We start from the raw sequence: 17061 nt of genomic DNA, 5'->3' as shown, positions 1-17061 counted from the left end.
GGTGCTGAGGCTCCTCTCAGCACGGGGCTGGGCTCAACACCTGCAGCCTCACCACCCCACGGCCTCCAGCTCCCCACTTTTGCCCCAGAAGCTGAGGGTTTGGGAGGCAGGACCCAGAGCAGCCACCCCCTGCAGCTGAGCAAGGAGAGGAGGGGCACAGGAGCCCAGGCAGGGGGGTGTCAGTCTCTTCTCAGCCACGAGCCACAGGACAAGGGGAAAAGGGGCTGCAGCTGCCCCAGGGGAGGTTGAGGCTGGAGCTGAGGCTGAGCTGTTTCCCTGAGAGGGGTGTGAGCCCCTGTGCCAGGCTGCCCAGGGAGCTGGGGCAGTGCCCAGCCCTGCAGGGACCCCACAGCCGTGGTGCTGAGGTGCTGAGGCCGTGGCTCAGCGCTGGGCTGGGCAGGGGCTGGGCTCCAGCAGCCTCAAGGGCTTCTCCAACCCAGCGGACTCCCCGATTCTCTGGCATACTGTGAGATGACTGTGCTCTCCTTTGCATTTCTCTTCCCAACACTGCCACTGTGACCAAGTGGAGGATCATTGTGGGTGCCACAAAGTGCATCCCCAAGTCTGAGCTGCCCGAGGAGACGGAAGAGAACTCGGCCCCGAGTAACCGGCTGTGGAGCCACCCCAGCGACCTGACCATCGCCCTGTCCGCCAGCACGCCCCTGTACCCGCCCGGCCGCATCATCCACGTGGTGCACAACCACCCTGCCGAGCAGTGCTGGTGAGTGGGCACAGGGGCTGCCAGCAGCCTGCAGCAGGGGGGATTCTCTCTTGGGAAAGGCTTGCCCAAGACATGGAGCCCTGTGTGAAGGAGGTGAGGCTTTCTATGCTCTGCCCCGCTGAGGCCTCATCCGGAGCCCTGTGTGCAGTGCTGGGCTCCCCAGCTCAGGAGGGACAGGGAGCTGCTGGAGAGAGGCCAGTGCAGGGCCACCGAGATGCTGAGGGGCTGGGACATGTGTGTGAGGAGCAAAGGCTGCAGCCCTGGGGCTGCTCAGCTGCAGGAGAGAAGCCTGAGCTCAGGGGCACCTCAGCAACGCTGCTCAGGCCCTACAGGCTGCAGAGCCCCAGGGGGGGCTGTGGGGGACATAAGGGGTGATGGGCACAGGCTGGGACACAAACAGCTCCCCTGGCCCAGGAGGAGAAAGTCCTTTGGTGCTGAGGGGAGGGAGCCCTGGCCCAGGCTGCCCAGGGAGGCTGTGGAGGCTCCTTCTCAGGAGGTTTCCAACCCCACCTGGACACGTTCCTGTGCCCCCTGAGCCAGGGGAAGCTGCTGGAGCAGGGGCTGGGGCAGCTCTGCAGGGCCCTTCCAGCCCCCAGCACTGGGAGATTGTGGGATCTGTCTGTGGAAGCCTCAGATGAGCTGGCATGAGCTCTGTGGGTGCAGCAGAAGCTCCTTTCCAACCTGCCCAATAAGTTTTGGGCCAATGTTCTTTTGTGCAGGTGCTGTCCCTCTGCCCTGGTTGTTCACATCCCAGTTTGAGCCCTTGTGCTTCTGCCTGTGTCGCTCCCTCATGATGCAGATGTGCCCTGGCCCTCCCTGGCCACTGTCCCTCATTCTGCTCTTGAAATCAATGGTGGTGTTCTCTCCATCTTGGGAACAAACCTCTTGCAGTTGAACCTGCTGTAGCAGGGGCTGGGGGAGCTCTGCAGGGCCCTTCCCACCCCCAGCACCCCGTGATCCTGTGATAGTCATGTCACTTTGGCTAGCTCAGGGGTTTTTAAGTGTACTTTAACATCTCCTCCCTCTGCTTCTCCTCCCGTTCCTTACTCTCTCTCTGCCACCTGCTCTTGCTTTCTTTTGCATGCTAAAACATTGCCCTGCCCTTTCCCCCCCTGCCTCCTCCCTCTTTTCCCCTCTGCATCCCAACTCCTCTCCCAGTTGCTGTGAGCAAGAGGATCCCACTTACTTTGCCATCTGGGGTGACAACAAGGCGTTCAACGAGGTGATCATTTCCCCAGCCATGCTGCACGAGCACCTGCCCTACGTGGTCATGGAAGGGCTCAACAAGGTAAGGCAGAGATGCAGGATCAGAGGTGAGGTTGCACTAACATGGGCTCTGGTTTGAATGCCTGAAACACATGGTTCTGGGCAGAAGAAAAGGCTCTGCTGATGTGCTGAGCTGGAAATACACAGTGGACAAAGGGCATGAGGATTGTCATGTATGAGCTGACGAGGCTTCTTGGTACCAAGCCCAGAGCTCTGTGCTCTTGCTGGAAAGGCAGGAAGGTACCTTTGGTGGAGTCTACTGTTAGTAATTCTTATTGCAAGAGCCCTAATAAAATGGAGTGCATTGTCCTGGGCCTTTCTGGACACAGAAGAAATAATCCTTGCCCAGGAGGGCTGGCTGTTCAGAAACACAAAGCCATTTACTTTGGAGGGGAGGAGGAGAGGAGATTGTTCTATGGGCCAGGCAATTAGTGTTGTATGTAATGAGGGCTGGAAGTGGAAGGTATCTCCATCCAGTGGAAGGTATCCATCCAGTGGAAGGGATCCATCCAGTGGAAGGTATCTCCATCCAGTGGAAGGTATCCATCCAGTGGAAGGTATCTCCATCCAGTGGAAGGTATCCATCCAGTGGAAGGTATCCATCCAGTGGAAGGTACTCCATCCAGTGGAAGGTATCCATCCAGTGGAAGGTATCTCCATCCAGTGGAAGGGATCCATCCAGTGGAAGGTATCTCCATCCAGTGGAAGGTATCTCCATCCAGTGGAAGGTACCTCCATCCAGTGGAAGGTATCTCCATCCAGTGGAAGGGATCCATCCAGTGGAAGGTACTCCATCCAGTGGAAGGTATCTCCATCCAGTGGAAGGTATCCATCCAGTGGAAGGTATCCATCCAGTGGAAGGTATCTCCATCCAGTGGAAGGTATCCATCCAGTGGAAGGGATCCATCCAGTGGAAGGTATCCATCCAGTGGAAGGTATCTCCATCCAGTGGAAGGTATCTCCATCCAGTGGAAGGGATCCATCCAGTGGAAGGGATCCATCCAGTGGAAGGTATCTCCATCCAGTGGAAGGTATCTCCATCCAGTGGAAGGGATCCATCCAGTGGAAGGTATCTCCATCCAGTGGAAGGTATCCATCCAGTGGAAGGTATCTCCATCCAGTGGAAGGTATCTCCATCCAGTGGAAGGTATCCATCCAGTGGAAGGTATCCATCCTGTGGAAGGTATCTCCATCCCAGTACCCAGCATCCCACACTAGGTCTTCCTTCCAGTTTTGAGCTCATCATAACGTGAGCTTGGGTGTTTGGTTCCTTCTCTCAGCTGCCCTTTGCAGGGTGCAGTTCAGGTGAAATCTGAGCTGTGACACAACTTTTCCCCTCTGCAGCCCCTCTGTGAGTCTGAGGGGTGGCTGAGCTCGTGTGTAGTGGTTGCAGAACGGGTCTCTGCCACTCGGCTCCAGTTCCTCGCCACTCGGCTCTACCCCAAGGCTCCTGTGTCCTGCTGCTCCTGCCAGCACCCTGCCAGTCACCTCCCCAGCACTGCATTCCCAGTGGGGTGTTGTGGCAGGACAGAGTGTGCCAGAACTCATTGCTAAGCTCCTTTAGACCTTGCAGAAGCCAGCGGTAAGAGGCAGAGACAAGCGCAGCGCTTGGAAAGGCCTGAGGTGGGAAGTGCTGTCCCCAGTGAGGCCCTGCTGATCCTCTGCTTGCCTTGCACAGGTCTTGGAGAATTACAACAAGGGGAAAACAGCTTTACTTTCTGCAGCCAAAGTGATGGTGAGTCCCACAGAGGTGGATCTCACCCCGGAGCTGATCTTCCAGAGCCAGCCCTTGCCCAGTGGACCCTCGGTGCAGATCGGAACCGGAGCCGTGGCGGTGGACAGGAGGAACAGCAGCACTAAGTGAGGAGCAGTCTTTGGGTTCTTTGAAGGGTTGGCAGCTCTAGGTGTGGCTCCTCTTTCTCTTGGGGTGTTGTGCTCACAGGGAAAGGAGGCTCCTCTTCCAGACAAATGGGGCTTTCCCTCAAACTGTGAAGGCAAAAGTCGCAGCCCAGCTCCTGTTTTGCTGGGTGATCTGTGTGGCCAGAGAGAACCCACGTGGTGCTTCCCAGAGGCTGAGCAGCAGTGAGAGCCATAAGCTCACCACCAGACACAGGTTTCAAGCTGCTTTCTGATGTGGCTTGTGTAATATCCTAAACAGGGCAGTGTGGGAACAGGGATACGAGTGAGGGGAGAGCAGTTGCTGTCCTGTTTCTGAGGGACAGGAGGAGGAAGCCCAGTCCAGGGGGAAGGAGGTGAAGGGAAAAGGGCTGAGTGTGGAGGGGTCACTGAGCACTGACAAGTCTGGCAAGGGCTGAGAGGTGGAGGAGCATCAAGAAGGAGCAGCTTGAGGAAGAGCTTGTTCTCTGTGGTGGACATAAACCCCCTTTCTGAGGAGATGGCAGAGAGACTCCTTGCAGGTGTCCAGGTAACGTTTGAGGCTTCACAGACTTGTAAGAAGGGAAGAAAGCAAGTACCCAAAGGTGGGCAAAGACTCATCTCAGAGCTGGAACAGGTGACCTCACGATGCTGTGGGGCAGATTTGCACACAAAGCAAGGAAGATGAGAGAAGAAAGATGCTGAGACAGCAACTGGGAGTTGTGAGTGGAGACAGGAGACGGCGTTGTGGGTGGGACAGGCTTATTTCTTTGCAAGGGAAGGACTTTCTGTGGAGATTTCAGGTAGAGACAAGCAATAAGAAGCTGCATGTGTGGGAGGAGGTGGAGTGAGACACCCTGAGTGATGGACAGCTGAGTATCCTTGAGATCACACCAGTGAGATTTCAACGTCAAGGTCAGGCAGCAGACAACATGGAAACGACCAGGCTCTTGTCACAGGGAGTGAATGGTCAGAGCCAGCACAGGAGAGCTTAGAAGCAGAACTGCAGCTGTGCTGAAACAGCAGGAGCAGGGCTTGGCCCACGTTTGTGGAGGCTGCAGTAGAGCTGAGGAACTAGGCCAAGCAGCAGGGAGAGGAGTGAGGGTTCCTGTGCCATGGCCAGAGCCGGCCCAAGGAGCTGCCTCCCTTCCAGGTGAGGGAGAGTAGAGGGGCAATGGTGAGATACAAAAGGGAAAGGAAGGAGGGAGGAGGCTTCAGGGAGGTGCTAGAGCAGAAACAGTTGTAGGATGGTTCTGTTAATGCCAAGTTTGAAGCAGCTTACTGGGTCAGACTCCTCGGGGTTCTTAAGAGCTGCTCTCAGATCACCGTCACTCTGTTGAAATTAAGGGATCAAGGGTTGGCCTGACTCTCTGAGCCTTTCCAGCACATCCTTCAGGCAGGTGCAGCAGTTCTCTGCCAAGCTCAGGCTCCCTCCCCAGCTATTTCCTGAAGTTCTTGACTTTAGGGCAGTTGCTTTGGCTACAGCTCATCCCAGGCTGTGTCTGTGCCTGGTGTGGGGAGCTCCCTCCCCGTGTCTTTAACACAGTGTCTTTCTCTCCTCCTTTAAAGTCTCAGTGTGACTGGAGCCTCTCTAAAGGTCGTTGCTTGTCTGAAACTGGCTTTAAAAGTGGTGGCTTTTTTAACCTGTTTTAAACCCCAGTGACTGGATGGGAATGCTCTAACAGCCTCCTGGCACTTGTGGTAGTAAGGTAGGAACTGCCAGCACAGAGAAGGAAGGGGAAGGCATGAGACTGGTTCCAGAGTGTGAGAAGAAAGTAGGAGGTTAAGTGCAGCCTAGTCCTCCAACCTCTCTTGCCTCAATCCCCTCTGGTGCAGAGGTGCTGGGTGAGAGGGTTTCAGCTGCACGTATGACTGCACCATGGGTTTGGCTTCTTCAGTCAGAAGTGCTGCAGGTTTCACTGAGACCAGACAGTGGTGCTTGAGAGGGAAAACAGCCAGGAGAAAAGGCCAAGAACCTGAGTTTGCAGAGGCAAGAAACTGTACCTTAATGTTTTAGAACAGGCTGCTCAGGTGGGCTGTGGAGGCTCCTTCTCTGGAGGCATTCAAACCCAGCTGGATGAGCTCCTGTGTGCCCTGCTCTAGGAGGTGCTGCTCTGGCAGGGGGGTTGCACTGGCTGAGCTTCCCAGGTCCCTTCCAGCCCTTGAGCCCTGTGTGTGATTCTGATTCTGTGATTTTCAGCAGTGAGGAGAGAGAGGGAAGAGGTTTGGAACAGGTTGCCCAGAGGGGGTGTGGAGGCTCCTTCTTTGGAGCTCCTCAAGACACACCTGGACACGTTCCAGTGTGCCCTGCTCTAGGTGGTGCTGCTCTGGCAGGGGGGTTGCACTGGCTGAGCTTTCAGGGTCCCTTCCAACCCTTGAGACTCTGTGTGGTTCTGATTCTGTGATTTTCCAGCTGTGAGGAGGGAGAGGGAAGAGGTTTGTAACAGGCTGCCCATGGAGGCTGTGGAGGCTCCTTCCTTGGAGGTCCCCAAGACCCACCTGGACACGTTCCTGTGTGCCCTGCTCTAGGTGGTGCTGCTCTGGCAGGGGGGTTGCACTGGCTGAGCTTTCAGGGTCCCTTCCAACCCTTGAGACTCTGTGTGATTCTGATTCTGTGATTTTCCAGCTGTGAGGAGGGAGAGGGAAGAGGTTTGGAACGGGCTGCCCAGGGAGGCTGTGGAGGCTCATTCCTCAGAACTCTTCAAGACCCACCTGGACACGTTCCAGTGTGCCCTGCTCTAGGTGGGAGCTGCCTCTGCAGGGGGATTGGACTGACTGAGCTCCAAAGGTCCCTTCCCACCACACCATTCAGTGATGTTTGGGTGGCTGTAGCTTCGAGCAGCGCCACGTGCCCTGTGTGTGTGTGTGAGGAGCCGTGTGCCCCAGCCTGTGCTCCCCTGGCCTCTCTGGCAGCAGCTGCTTTAGAGCAGCAACCACAGCCTCACCTTATCCATTCCTCCTTCCAGGAGCAAATCCCATTCAGAAATCAGCTTGGAAGGCTTTTACGAGACCAAACCAGTTTCCCCAGTGCAGAAAGACCCCGTGGAACTGCTTCTGCTGGACACGAAGGAGCGTCTGTGCGTGGAGCTGCAGGAGCGCCGTGCCCCTCTGGCCACCATGGAGAGCCTCTCGGACAACGACTCCATCTACAGCTTGGACTCGAGGCGCTCGTCCGGCTTGCGCAGCATCCGCGGCTCGCCCAGCCTCCACGCCGTCATGGAGCGGGACGAGACGCACTGCTTCTACATAGACCCTGCCATCCCCGAGGAGAACCCTTCCCTCAGCTCTAGGACGGAGCTGCTGGCTGCTGACAGCCTCTCCAAACACTCCCAAGAGACTCAGGCTCCAGACAACGTGCTCAACAGCGAGGGCAGCACCCCGCAGCGGCGCTGCAGCCAGGAGGGAGGCGGCAGCGAGGGCGAGCGCGTGTCCTTCAGCCCTCGGGAGGAGCCCAGCCTCCAGAACGGGCGGCTGGCTGACGTTCCCAGTCCCCAAGTGCTGGAGTTTGCCGAGTTCATAGACAGCCTCTTCAACCTGGATAGCAAAAGCAGCTCTTTCCAGGACATCTATTGCATGATGGTGTCGGACAGCTCCAGCGACTTTGCGGAGATGCCCAAGTCGGTGAGCGAGCAGGAGATCCTGCTGAGGGCACAGTACGAACCCAACCTGGTCCCCAAGCCCCCGAGGTTGTTTGCAGGCTCCACAGATCCTTCGTCGGGCATCTCAGTCTCGCCTTCTTTCCCCCTTAGTTCATCTGGAGAGCTCATGGACATCAGCCCCACGGGTGTGAGCAGCCAGGAGTGCCTGGCCACCGACAAAATCCGGACTTCCACCCCCTCCGGGCACGTAACCGGCCCTGCCAAGCAGGACGACCTCATGATCTCAGCCCTCTAGGGCAGGGCAAAGGGGTGCGGCTCTGAGAGCCCATCTGAGGCTGAGGAGCTGGGGAAAGGCTGGGAGGAGGCTGTCGTGGGCGCTTGGGATGGGAGGAGACGGCTCGGAGATGCCCCATCCAGGGTGGATTGTGCTGGAGGGCAGCTGGGGGAGCGGCGTTGCCTCACAGGGTCAGAGTCACTCAAGGTAGCTGCAAGTTCCCTACCTCAGCCTGTCTCGTGTCAGAGGCGGATCCCTCGCCCCCCCCAGGGCAGCTGCTGAGTTTGGGAGCGAGATACTGCGCTCCAGCCCGCTGGGGTTGGGGGGGTTGGGCTCCCTGAAGCCGGAGGCTTGGGCAGGCAGAAGCGAGGGCGCCAGGCCAGCTCTCCCCCCACCTCGGTACCGTGTCAGTGCTTGCTGGAAGCGAGAGGATTGAAGCTTTGGGCCCTATTGCACTACCATGTCGGGTCTGGCCCGAGATCCAGTCCCTCTCCTTTCCATGGGGATGGCTCCCCTCAGACTCTCCCCTGTTCCAAAGCCATCGGGGCTGTATTCTCCCCATACACAGCCTCCCCTCTCCCGGCCGGGCTGCCGCTGGGCTGTCTCTGCCCTGAGCACTTCTGCCTTCAGTGACCACCAGGCTGCTCCTGAGAGGGAAGGACGCTGTTCTGAAGAGCCAAAGCCCTCTGCCACGTCCCTCCTTTGCCACAAAGAGCCCTCCTGGATGTCACCCTCATCATCACCTCTGGGTTCCCCCCGGACGGCCGCGAGCCGGCGGCGTTCCCGCGGGACTGGCGGCGTTCTCAGCTCCGAGCTGCCTGGATGGATGAGCTTCAGGACTTCCCCAGCTTCCCAACACCCAGCTTTACCTGCCAGGCCCCTGCAGAGCCTGGGGGGCTCCCCTGGGGCCTCACAGCACCCACACGCAGCGCTGGCAGGTCCGTGCCGGCCTCTGTCACCGGGAGTTCAGGGGAGAGATGGACTTGCACCCAGCATTGAAACCTCTGGTGTGTTTACAGAGCTGCTAAGCTTTCTGGAAGGTATTTATTAAGCAAACAGGGAGGCTTTCCCTAAGCAAAAAGCATGTTCATTCTCTCCTCCCTGGGCTGTTCCCCCTGGGAAGCTGAGGGGAGAGAGGATGGGCAGCTGTGGCTGCAAGTCCCCTGCTTTTAAACTGGATTAGAGTCTGGGGGAAGCCACGTGCATCCCTCAGCCACCCTCCCTCAGCCACCTTCCCCTTGCAGAGCTTGATCAAGTCGTTAGTGGAACTACCTGAGCACTGCTGTGCAGAGCCCCAGTGCCCAGAGGAACCTGCTGCACACCTCCCTGGGCAGGGACTTTCCCGTGATGGGAGCAGGAGGGAAACTCCCTGCCCTAGAAAATGAGTCCTACTGTGACCTAGAGAAAGCCTTTAATGGGCTCAGACACCTTCACATCAAAGCTCAGTCCCACTGGAGCTCTGTCCTCTCTTACTGGAAGAGAAGTTCCTGTTTGAACCTCCTGATAACCACAGAGGTGCTCCTGCCCTCCTGTCCCTTCCTCAGCTGCTGGATCTCCAGAGTGGGAGGAGGCTGTGCTTCCCAGGAGCTTGGCTCCTGACAGATCCCTCACTCCTGCCATCCCTGGCCTCTAGCTGTGCTCATCAGGGGCTTTGTGGAAAGCTTGAGCCCAGGCATGGCTCAGGGCTTTGCTCTCCTGGGTGCTGCACAGTGGCATCAAACAGCATCGGGTCAGGACAGGAGCAGTCTAGTGACAGAAATCACTCGAGGTGCCCAGGAGTGAACCAAGTGCTCAGCTGCTTAGTGTGGGGTGCTGTGTCCTCTGCCCCTTACGAGTGACAGGGCCTCCAGAAGTGGAGGGGCTGGAAATGGGCAGCAAAACAGTGGCCCTGTGGTTGAGGTTCCAAAGGTGGCCTTCTCTCTCCTGCCTGGAGGGAAGCAGCCCCTCTGAGTTCCAAGTCATTTCATTCTGAGCAACAAGAAGTCACCTTTTCCTTTGTAGACCCTTCAGAACAGAGCAGTGTTGTTCCCCCTCCTCCCCCCACACACACCCCCCTCCCCTTGCTCAGAGCTCGTGTGGCTCAGGAGCTCGTAGAGCAGCTCCAAGTGCCATCACATCATCCCCTATTGCAGACCCACTGGGTAAGGCTGAATCAAAGCAGTGCACATAGACAAGAAACACTAAAAAGGTGTTGTCCAGGACAAACTGGGTGGGTTTGAGGGAGAAAAGAGGAGCTGATGTGCAAGGGAGGCTGAGGCTAGCAGGCTAGCTCAGCCCCTGATGCAGGCTGCTGCCACGTGGGGGAAGAGTTGTCCTTGGCAGAAGATGGCTTGTGAGAACACTTGGCACTTAGGCAGAGCTTTATATCTGCAAAGCACTTTACAAACATGCATGGAAGAATCATCCCTGTCCCTGGCAGAGAGGTGTCAGGGGATGGCTGCCTCTGGGACTGGGTGGAACTCCCCAGGGATGGGGAGGGGATGAGATGAGCAAGGTGAGTTCTCTCAAGGAAAGAAAGATTGGTCAGTAGTGACCTGCTGGTGTTTAATGGGTCACAATATTGCACTAGAAAGTCACTTCTGAGCTGACTTTCCCTTTGCTGTGTCCTGGGAGATGCACTTGTATGTGTGTGAGCTGTTCCCTTCTCTGGGCCATCAGAACTGTGTCCCTGGGGAATGGGGTGACCTGGCCCTGTAGCAGGAGGCAGCCTGGAATGCTGCACTGGGGGGTTGTTGTGCTCTGTGGTTATTAGGCTGCTTCTGCAAAGCCTGGAAATACCTGGTGCTTGTTGCCTGAGCTTCCCATGGATGGGGAGGCAGCAAAGGTGCAGAAAGGAGCCCTTTTAGTAGAGGCTCTTACCCACGTTATGGGTAATTCCCCTTCTCTGCTGGTCTCTCTTGAGAAGCAGCTCTGTTCCCAGACCTCTCTAAGTAAATCCTCTGCATTATTTCTGCTTTAAGGGGCTCCCTGGGGCTTGATTCTCATCCCTCCTTTGCTGTAAGAGCACGTGCACAGGCTGAGCTCCTGTTCCCCCCTGGAAGAGCCCTATCTGGAAAGCTAAAACAAAGGCTAAGGCTGGAGCTACCTCCCTCATTGGTGTTGCACACTGCTGCCTGCTCTCTCTGCCCCCACTCCACTCTGATGGGCAGCTGGCTTTGCAAGCAGGAACCATCTTCAGGTTCCTTCATCTCTTGGCTTCTGGTTCCTGCTTTGAAGCTTTCTGTGTTCCCTTGATCTTTCCATGGGATGTTCCACCCTGCAGGGCTGGAAGGGGCAGCTGGTGCTGCCTGACACCCCAGACCCCAGCTAAGCAGCCAGCACTCAAATGGCACATCCTTAAAATGCCCTCTGCAGAGCTTTGTGGTAGAGGGCTGGAGCTGAGGCTGTGCAGCTGATGGGGAGCAGAGGGTGGGCATTGCACCCATCTGTGCAGGGGTTGGTACTGCAGTCCAGTTCTGGCACCTCTAAGAGACTCTTCAGCCCTTTGTGTCCAAAAGTGAGAGAAACCAACCCCATTGATCATTCTCCAGTGAGCTTGGACTGAGCCCTCAGCACGTCAGGTTGGCTGGCTGTGGTTCAGGAGGCTCTTCTGCATCAGCACTAATGGCTTTTGCTGTTGCTTTAATTGCAGCAGTGCCAAGAACACAGACAGACAGGGTCCTGCTGTGCTGAGTTTGTACAAGTGCTGAGCAGAAAGCAAGGTCCTGTCCAACCCTTCCCATTGTCCCCCCTCCTCTGGGGAGCTGCCCTCACCCTTTGCAACAGGCATTTTCTTTCCTGAGGCCACCACTCTCCACCCTTCCCTCGTGGCTTTGCTCCCCATTCCTCTCACCTAACCAGGATCCCCCTTTATCTCTCTCCTTGGTTGCTCTGTCTCAGGATGGTGGTGCCTCAGTCCACATCCTTGACAGCTTTCCCCTGCTGAAGTGATGCAGTTCCCTGTCATCTCCTGGTGGCCCCAAGCAGCTCCAGGGGATGCCTGGCTCGATTCACTCAGTTGCTGATCTCTGTGGGGCTGTTTAGAAAGGTCCAAGTGCTGTGAGCACTGGGAAGTGTCTGAGTCTTCCCTGGGCTGTGGTCAGTGTTTGCAGTGTTCATTCACAGCTTCTGACACCTCTTTTCCAAGCAAAACAGGAGCTGTGTGAGAGACTCTGCTCCCTACACAGGGCTGAGATGGCAAAGCTGGTTGTGAGTGCAGGTGACAAACCCAGTGGGTCCCACTTCTGTCCTGTCAGGACACAGTTGCTTGGGTCCTAACAGCATTTTGGGTGGGAAGTGCATGTTGTTGCCAGTGAACAAGGGGCACATGAGGTGGGGGAAAAGCACCAAGCATGAGGATACAGGATCATCACATCTGCCTGGCTGCCATGGCCTGTCTCTTGTCAGCAGAGCAGGGCTGATGTGTGTCCAGCACAGTCAGCTGGGGGAATCTGGCATTCCTTTGGCAAACAGCACCTCCAGGGAAGGTTCCCCTCTGCTCAGTGTCACTGTTTGCAACCTGGGCTTAATCAAGAGGGCTTTTAAAACCTTCCCTTAACATCCTGAGGGTCTTTGTTTCTTTATCAGCTGTGTCTCTGATCTTCTCACTGCTCTAGTCTTACTGCTTCCCCACGTGTCTCCTTACTGCTGCTCCCCACCCTGATGTTCATTTAAACCCTTCCTGTACCCTGCTTTTAGATGGGGTGATGAGATGTGTTTGAGAGCACCCTGGTGCTTTGTAACAGATTCTTTCTCCACTTGGATGTTTCCTCAGCTCTTTTTCATCTGCCTGCAGGCAAACACCAATATTGTCCCTGCATCACCCACACAGAGAGCCACTTGAACTGACAGACTGGGGCAAATGGATAATGAGCCTTCTCCCTTGCAGTGGTGATTAGCTGGGGATAGGCATTGCTGAAATGCAGGAGCTGGTGTGCTTAGGGTTGCTCTTTTGTGGCTGTGTGCCTGCAGGGAGGAGGAGTGTCAGTTTTAGCTAGCCCAGAACTGATGTGCTTTGTTGTCTGCTGTTGTATTGGCCCCTTGCCACTTGCCTTTTTCCTACCTGGACCTTTCTCACAGCCAGGCAGGATCTGTATCACCTCTGCAAACTCTCCTTGGGTTCCTCTGCATGTTCTGCACCCTCAGTCATGATAAAGTTGGGAGCATCTTCCAGTTCAGCTGCTGAGCTGCAGGCTCCTCGTTTCTGCTGCTGGGTGGATGCTGTGAGCACACAGAAGCACTGAGCAGCACATCCATCAGTGTGACTGAGTTGGAATCGCAGGAGGATGATGCTGGAGGCCATTCTAGCAGACCTTGCTGCCTTCCCACAGCCAGCAGGTGCATTGCTGTGCTTTGCCCTGGGAACGTGCTGGGCTGGAGCTCTGCTGGATGCTGGGTTGGCTTTGTGCTCCTGGGTACCCACTGCTGGGGCAGCAGAAGGACATTCTGGCTTTGCAGCAAGGGCTAGCAGGAGCATTTGATTCCCATTTGTTGAGGTGTGATGGTTGCAGTCACAGAATCATTGAGGTTGGAAGGGATCTTTAAGCTCCCTGAGTCCAACTGTACCCCCAGAACTGCCACAGCCACCAGTAACCCACAGCCACCACTAACCCACAGCCACCAGTAACCCTCAGCCATCACCCACAGCCACCAGTAACCCATAGCCACCAGTAACCCTCAGCCATCACCCACAGCCACCAGTAACCCACAGCCACCACTAACCCTCAGCCATCACCCACAGCCACCAGTAACCCACAGCCACCATAACCCCCAGCCACCACTAACCCCCAGCCACCAGTAACCCACAGCCACCAATAACCCACAGCCACCAGTAACCCACAGCCATCACTAACCCACAGCCACCAGTAACCCACAGCCATCACTAACCCACAGCCACCAGTAACCTACAGCCACCAGTAACCCACAGCCATCACCCACAGCCACCAGTAACCCACAGCCATCACTAACCCACAGCCACTAGTAACCCACAGCCACCAGTAACCCACAGCCATCACCCACAGCCACCAGTAACCCACGGCCATCACTAACCCACAGCCATCACCCACAGCCACCAGTAACCCACAGCCATCACCCACAGCCACCACTAACCCACAGCCATCACTAACCCACAGCCATCACCCACAGCCACCATAACCCCCAGCCACCACTAACCCACAGCCACCAGTAACCCTCAGCCATCACCCACAGCCATCACTAACCCACAGCCATCACCCACAGCCACCAGTAACCCACAGCCACCAGTAACCCACAGCCATCACCCACAGCCACCAGTAACCCACAGCCACCAGTAACCCACAGCCATCACCCACAGCCACCAGTAACCCAGAGCCCTCAGCCCCAGCTTTGAGCTTTCCTCTCCTCTCTAGCATGACATTTGCCCCTTTCTGCCCAGACAGCTGAAGCTGAGACAGCTCTTGCTGGCAGTGCTGGGCTGTCACTTGTTTGTCCTTCCCTCTGTTGAAATGCTGAAGCTGGGTTTGTGCTGGGAGCTGTGATTTCATTGTGAACAGACTCAGAGTCTCTGCACCTGAAGCAGTTCAGAGACAATCTCTGTGACCCTCTCTCTAGCTGGAGAAGCAGAAGGAGAGTGGATACTTGCTGGCTGCCTCGTTAGGGTTCTGTGGCAGCATCAGCAATGGGTTACAGAGGTGAAATGGCTCCAATGTCTGTTGCATGAGTGTGAAAGCTCAGGGGGAAAAGCCCTCCCCAGGTTTCACAGGGATGGTTGTGGTTTCTTAGCTGGGACATACCAGCTTCTTCCCAGCTGGCAGTGCTGGTGCCTCTTTGTCCTGCCTGAGGAAAGGGAGGCTGGAGGTGCAGCAGTGGCTTTGTGCAGGCTGCCCTGCTGCTCTGAAGGGAGGAACGTGTTGTGCTGAAGCTCTGGGAGGCGCTGGCTGAGCTGGGCTCGGTGCACCGTTCCCCCAGAGCCTGTGGTGCTGAAGTGCCAGGGCTGTGTGTAGGGAAGAGCTGCATCTCTTGTGCCAAAGCTCCCTCTCCCGGTGCTGCTGGAAGCAGCTGCAGGGGACTGAGAGGGGAGGAGGATTGCAGCTGGGACCCCTAAACAGCATCAGCTCTCTCCAAGCACTCGCTGTCTCTTACTGTTTTCCCCTTGTCCTCTTGAGTTCATACCTGTTGTGCCTTTGTTTTCCTTTGGCTTGAGATCCAAGCCTCCTGCTTGAGACCAGACAGTTCTTTCCCTGCTCCTTGTTTCCCCTCTGGGTGTATGGGAGGGAATGCAGCGTGGCCAAGGGCTGCTGCGGTCACCCTTGCTGCTGAGCCCTTCCCTTTCTGCCTCTGTTGGGCCTTTCCACATTCTCCTGCTGTCTCAGGTGGTATCCAAGTGCCAGGAGCAAAGCCTGAGGCAGGCTGTTCCCTCACCCCCCTGCAGTCTGGAAGCTCACCCTGTGCAAAGGGAGCGTTTGCTGTGCAGAGACGACTTCCCACACCCCTTACCTTCAGTGTGCATCAGCTCAGCCGCTGTTCAGCAGCTCTGCTCATGAGTGAAACATCCTCTCAGGTCTGTTCATGGGTAAAACTCTTCCTACTCTTCAAGATCTGGCTGGTTTTTTTTGCAAGAGCTTCTCCTGCCAGGGGCTCCCCATCTTCCAAGCTGCCCCCTGCAGTTCTGACTCGCTGTCCCTGCTCTCCCTGGCTCTGGAACAGGGGTCAGCTCTTCCAGAGCTTCTCTTTTCAGAGAGCTGGGCATCTTTGCTGCTTTCTCTGCTGTGTAGGAGACCTCTGACCTCACCATGTCATCCTGTGCTCTGCTTTTCCACCCTCTGGAGTTCCCTGGCTGCCCAGCACGTGTGTGTAACGAGAGACCCTCTGGCTGCTCATCCACTCGGTCACTGACCACAGGGCAGCCCAGGAGCAAGCCTTCATTTAGCTGTGGGTTGGCATTCCCTTGCCCTGCTTTCCCACCCCTGGGCTTTGTGCAGTTCTGATGGCTCAGACTTGGAGCATGTGGCTGTGCCAGGAGGAGCAGGAGCGGTCCAAAGCCCCTCAGGCTGCCTTGGTGGCACCTGCCTGTGTGCTCTGACCCTGCCTGTGTGCTCTGACCTGTCTCCAGGCACTTGCTTGTGTGTGCCAAGCAATCCCATCCTGGTGTGCTTGCTGGGCCACTGCCACACACCTCTTCTGGGTCTTAACTCCTTTACCAGTATGTTCCCAGTGCTCCCTGGTGGCTGGTGGCAACCTGGCATCTGTAGCTACTGAAGCTTCCCAGCTGCCCCCCTGACAAAAGCTGACTGAAGAGGTTGATGTCCAAGGCACAGTCTCAAGCTCCTGCCCTAGTGCTGCTGATGTCAACAGAGGGGTCCCTGGTGATGGGTTGGAGTGTGGGGCAGCAGGAGAGGGGTGCTCTGCCCTGGAACAGCCTTTGCTGTGGCCCAGCTCTCTGCTCTGCTGTCCTGCCACAGCCTGGCCTGTCCTCCCTTCAGGCAGCAGAGCCAGAACTGACAGAACCTCTCTCTTTTCTCACCTTTGTTGTGCTGCTCAGTGCTGTGTTGGTTGGAGCCCACCTGGATGGTCTCCACGGGACAGGAGCTGTCTGCTGGGGGCTGGGGGGATGCTCCACACAGCAGTGGCAGCCACTTGCCTCCCACTTCTCTCTCAGCAGGCACCAATGCCTCAATGGAAGAGCCTTTCTGCCTGCTTCTGCCACCTCTCTCACACCACGTGCTGGGGCAGCTCAGAGTGAGGGTTGCTATGAATTCACTCCTTGACCCCCAGTTGCCTCTTTCTAGCTGAAGCCTTTTGCTTTAATGGGAGAATCTGTCCTCCTAAGGAGCTCTGGCTGCCTCTTGCAGGGCTTGGAGCACATGCACATGCAATCAGAGGGGGAGCCAGTGCACAATCCTGTGTCCCAAGAGGCTGCTGCCCTCCAGATCCCTCCTCTTGAGCTGCCCCAGCATGAAGACTACAAGGAAACTGAAGCACTCCTCACGTGCCACCTCTCATGTGACTCTTTTTTGTACCTATGTATGAAAGATCCAAACTAATATTGCTGTAAAGAAAGAGACAGATGAATATAGCATATTCTATAAAGATCTATGTATATAAAGGTTTCTGTACATTGTATGGCACTGTGGATAAAGTGGATGTTGAAGCATGACTGGTGTATGTGACTGTTCCCAAGTCTGACCTGGAGAATGCTGCTTGTGATTTGCCTGAGGTCACAAAGGCTTGTGAGTGAGTCTGAGAGGTGGGAAAGAGGCTTGCAGCATGCCCTGTCCTTGCAGAGGGGCAGGGAAGGTGTGTTGGTGCAGCTCTGTGGCTCTCTGCAAGGCAATTTGGTTGCTGCTGGGGCTGGTGGTTGCCAAGCTGGG

General features: G+C 56.4%; 1 protein-coding gene across 3 annotated transcripts in view; it reads left to right on the top strand.

Annotated features, from left to right (window-relative positions):
- DAGLA (diacylglycerol lipase alpha) overlaps positions 1 to 16750 on the top strand; it is an 84932-nt gene extending 68182 nt beyond the window's left edge. For 2 of the 3 annotated variants that reach the window (XM_062000585.1, XM_062000584.1), the window contains exons 18-21: positions 525 to 721; positions 1880 to 2009; positions 3666 to 3847; positions 6829 to 16750. In XM_062000585.1, coding sequence (XP_061856569.1) covers positions 525 to 721; positions 1880 to 2009; positions 3666 to 3847; positions 6829 to 7756 — 1437 coding nt within the window. In that variant the 3' untranslated portion in view covers positions 7757 to 16750. The remainder of the gene's footprint in view (positions 1 to 524; positions 722 to 1879; positions 2010 to 3665; positions 3848 to 6828) is intronic. The other variant, XM_062000586.1, reaches the window with a different exon arrangement.
- Positions 16751 to 17061: the final 311 nt, after the last annotated feature.

Source organism: Colius striatus, chromosome 7 (assembly GCF_028858725.1).
Source record: "Colius striatus isolate bColStr4 chromosome 7, bColStr4.1.hap1, whole genome shotgun sequence".
Lineage (NCBI taxonomy): Eukaryota > Metazoa > Chordata > Aves > Coliiformes > Coliidae > Colius > Colius striatus.
The sequence above is the reverse complement of the archived record's forward strand: the minus strand, read 5'-3'. Positions and strand labels throughout refer to the sequence as shown.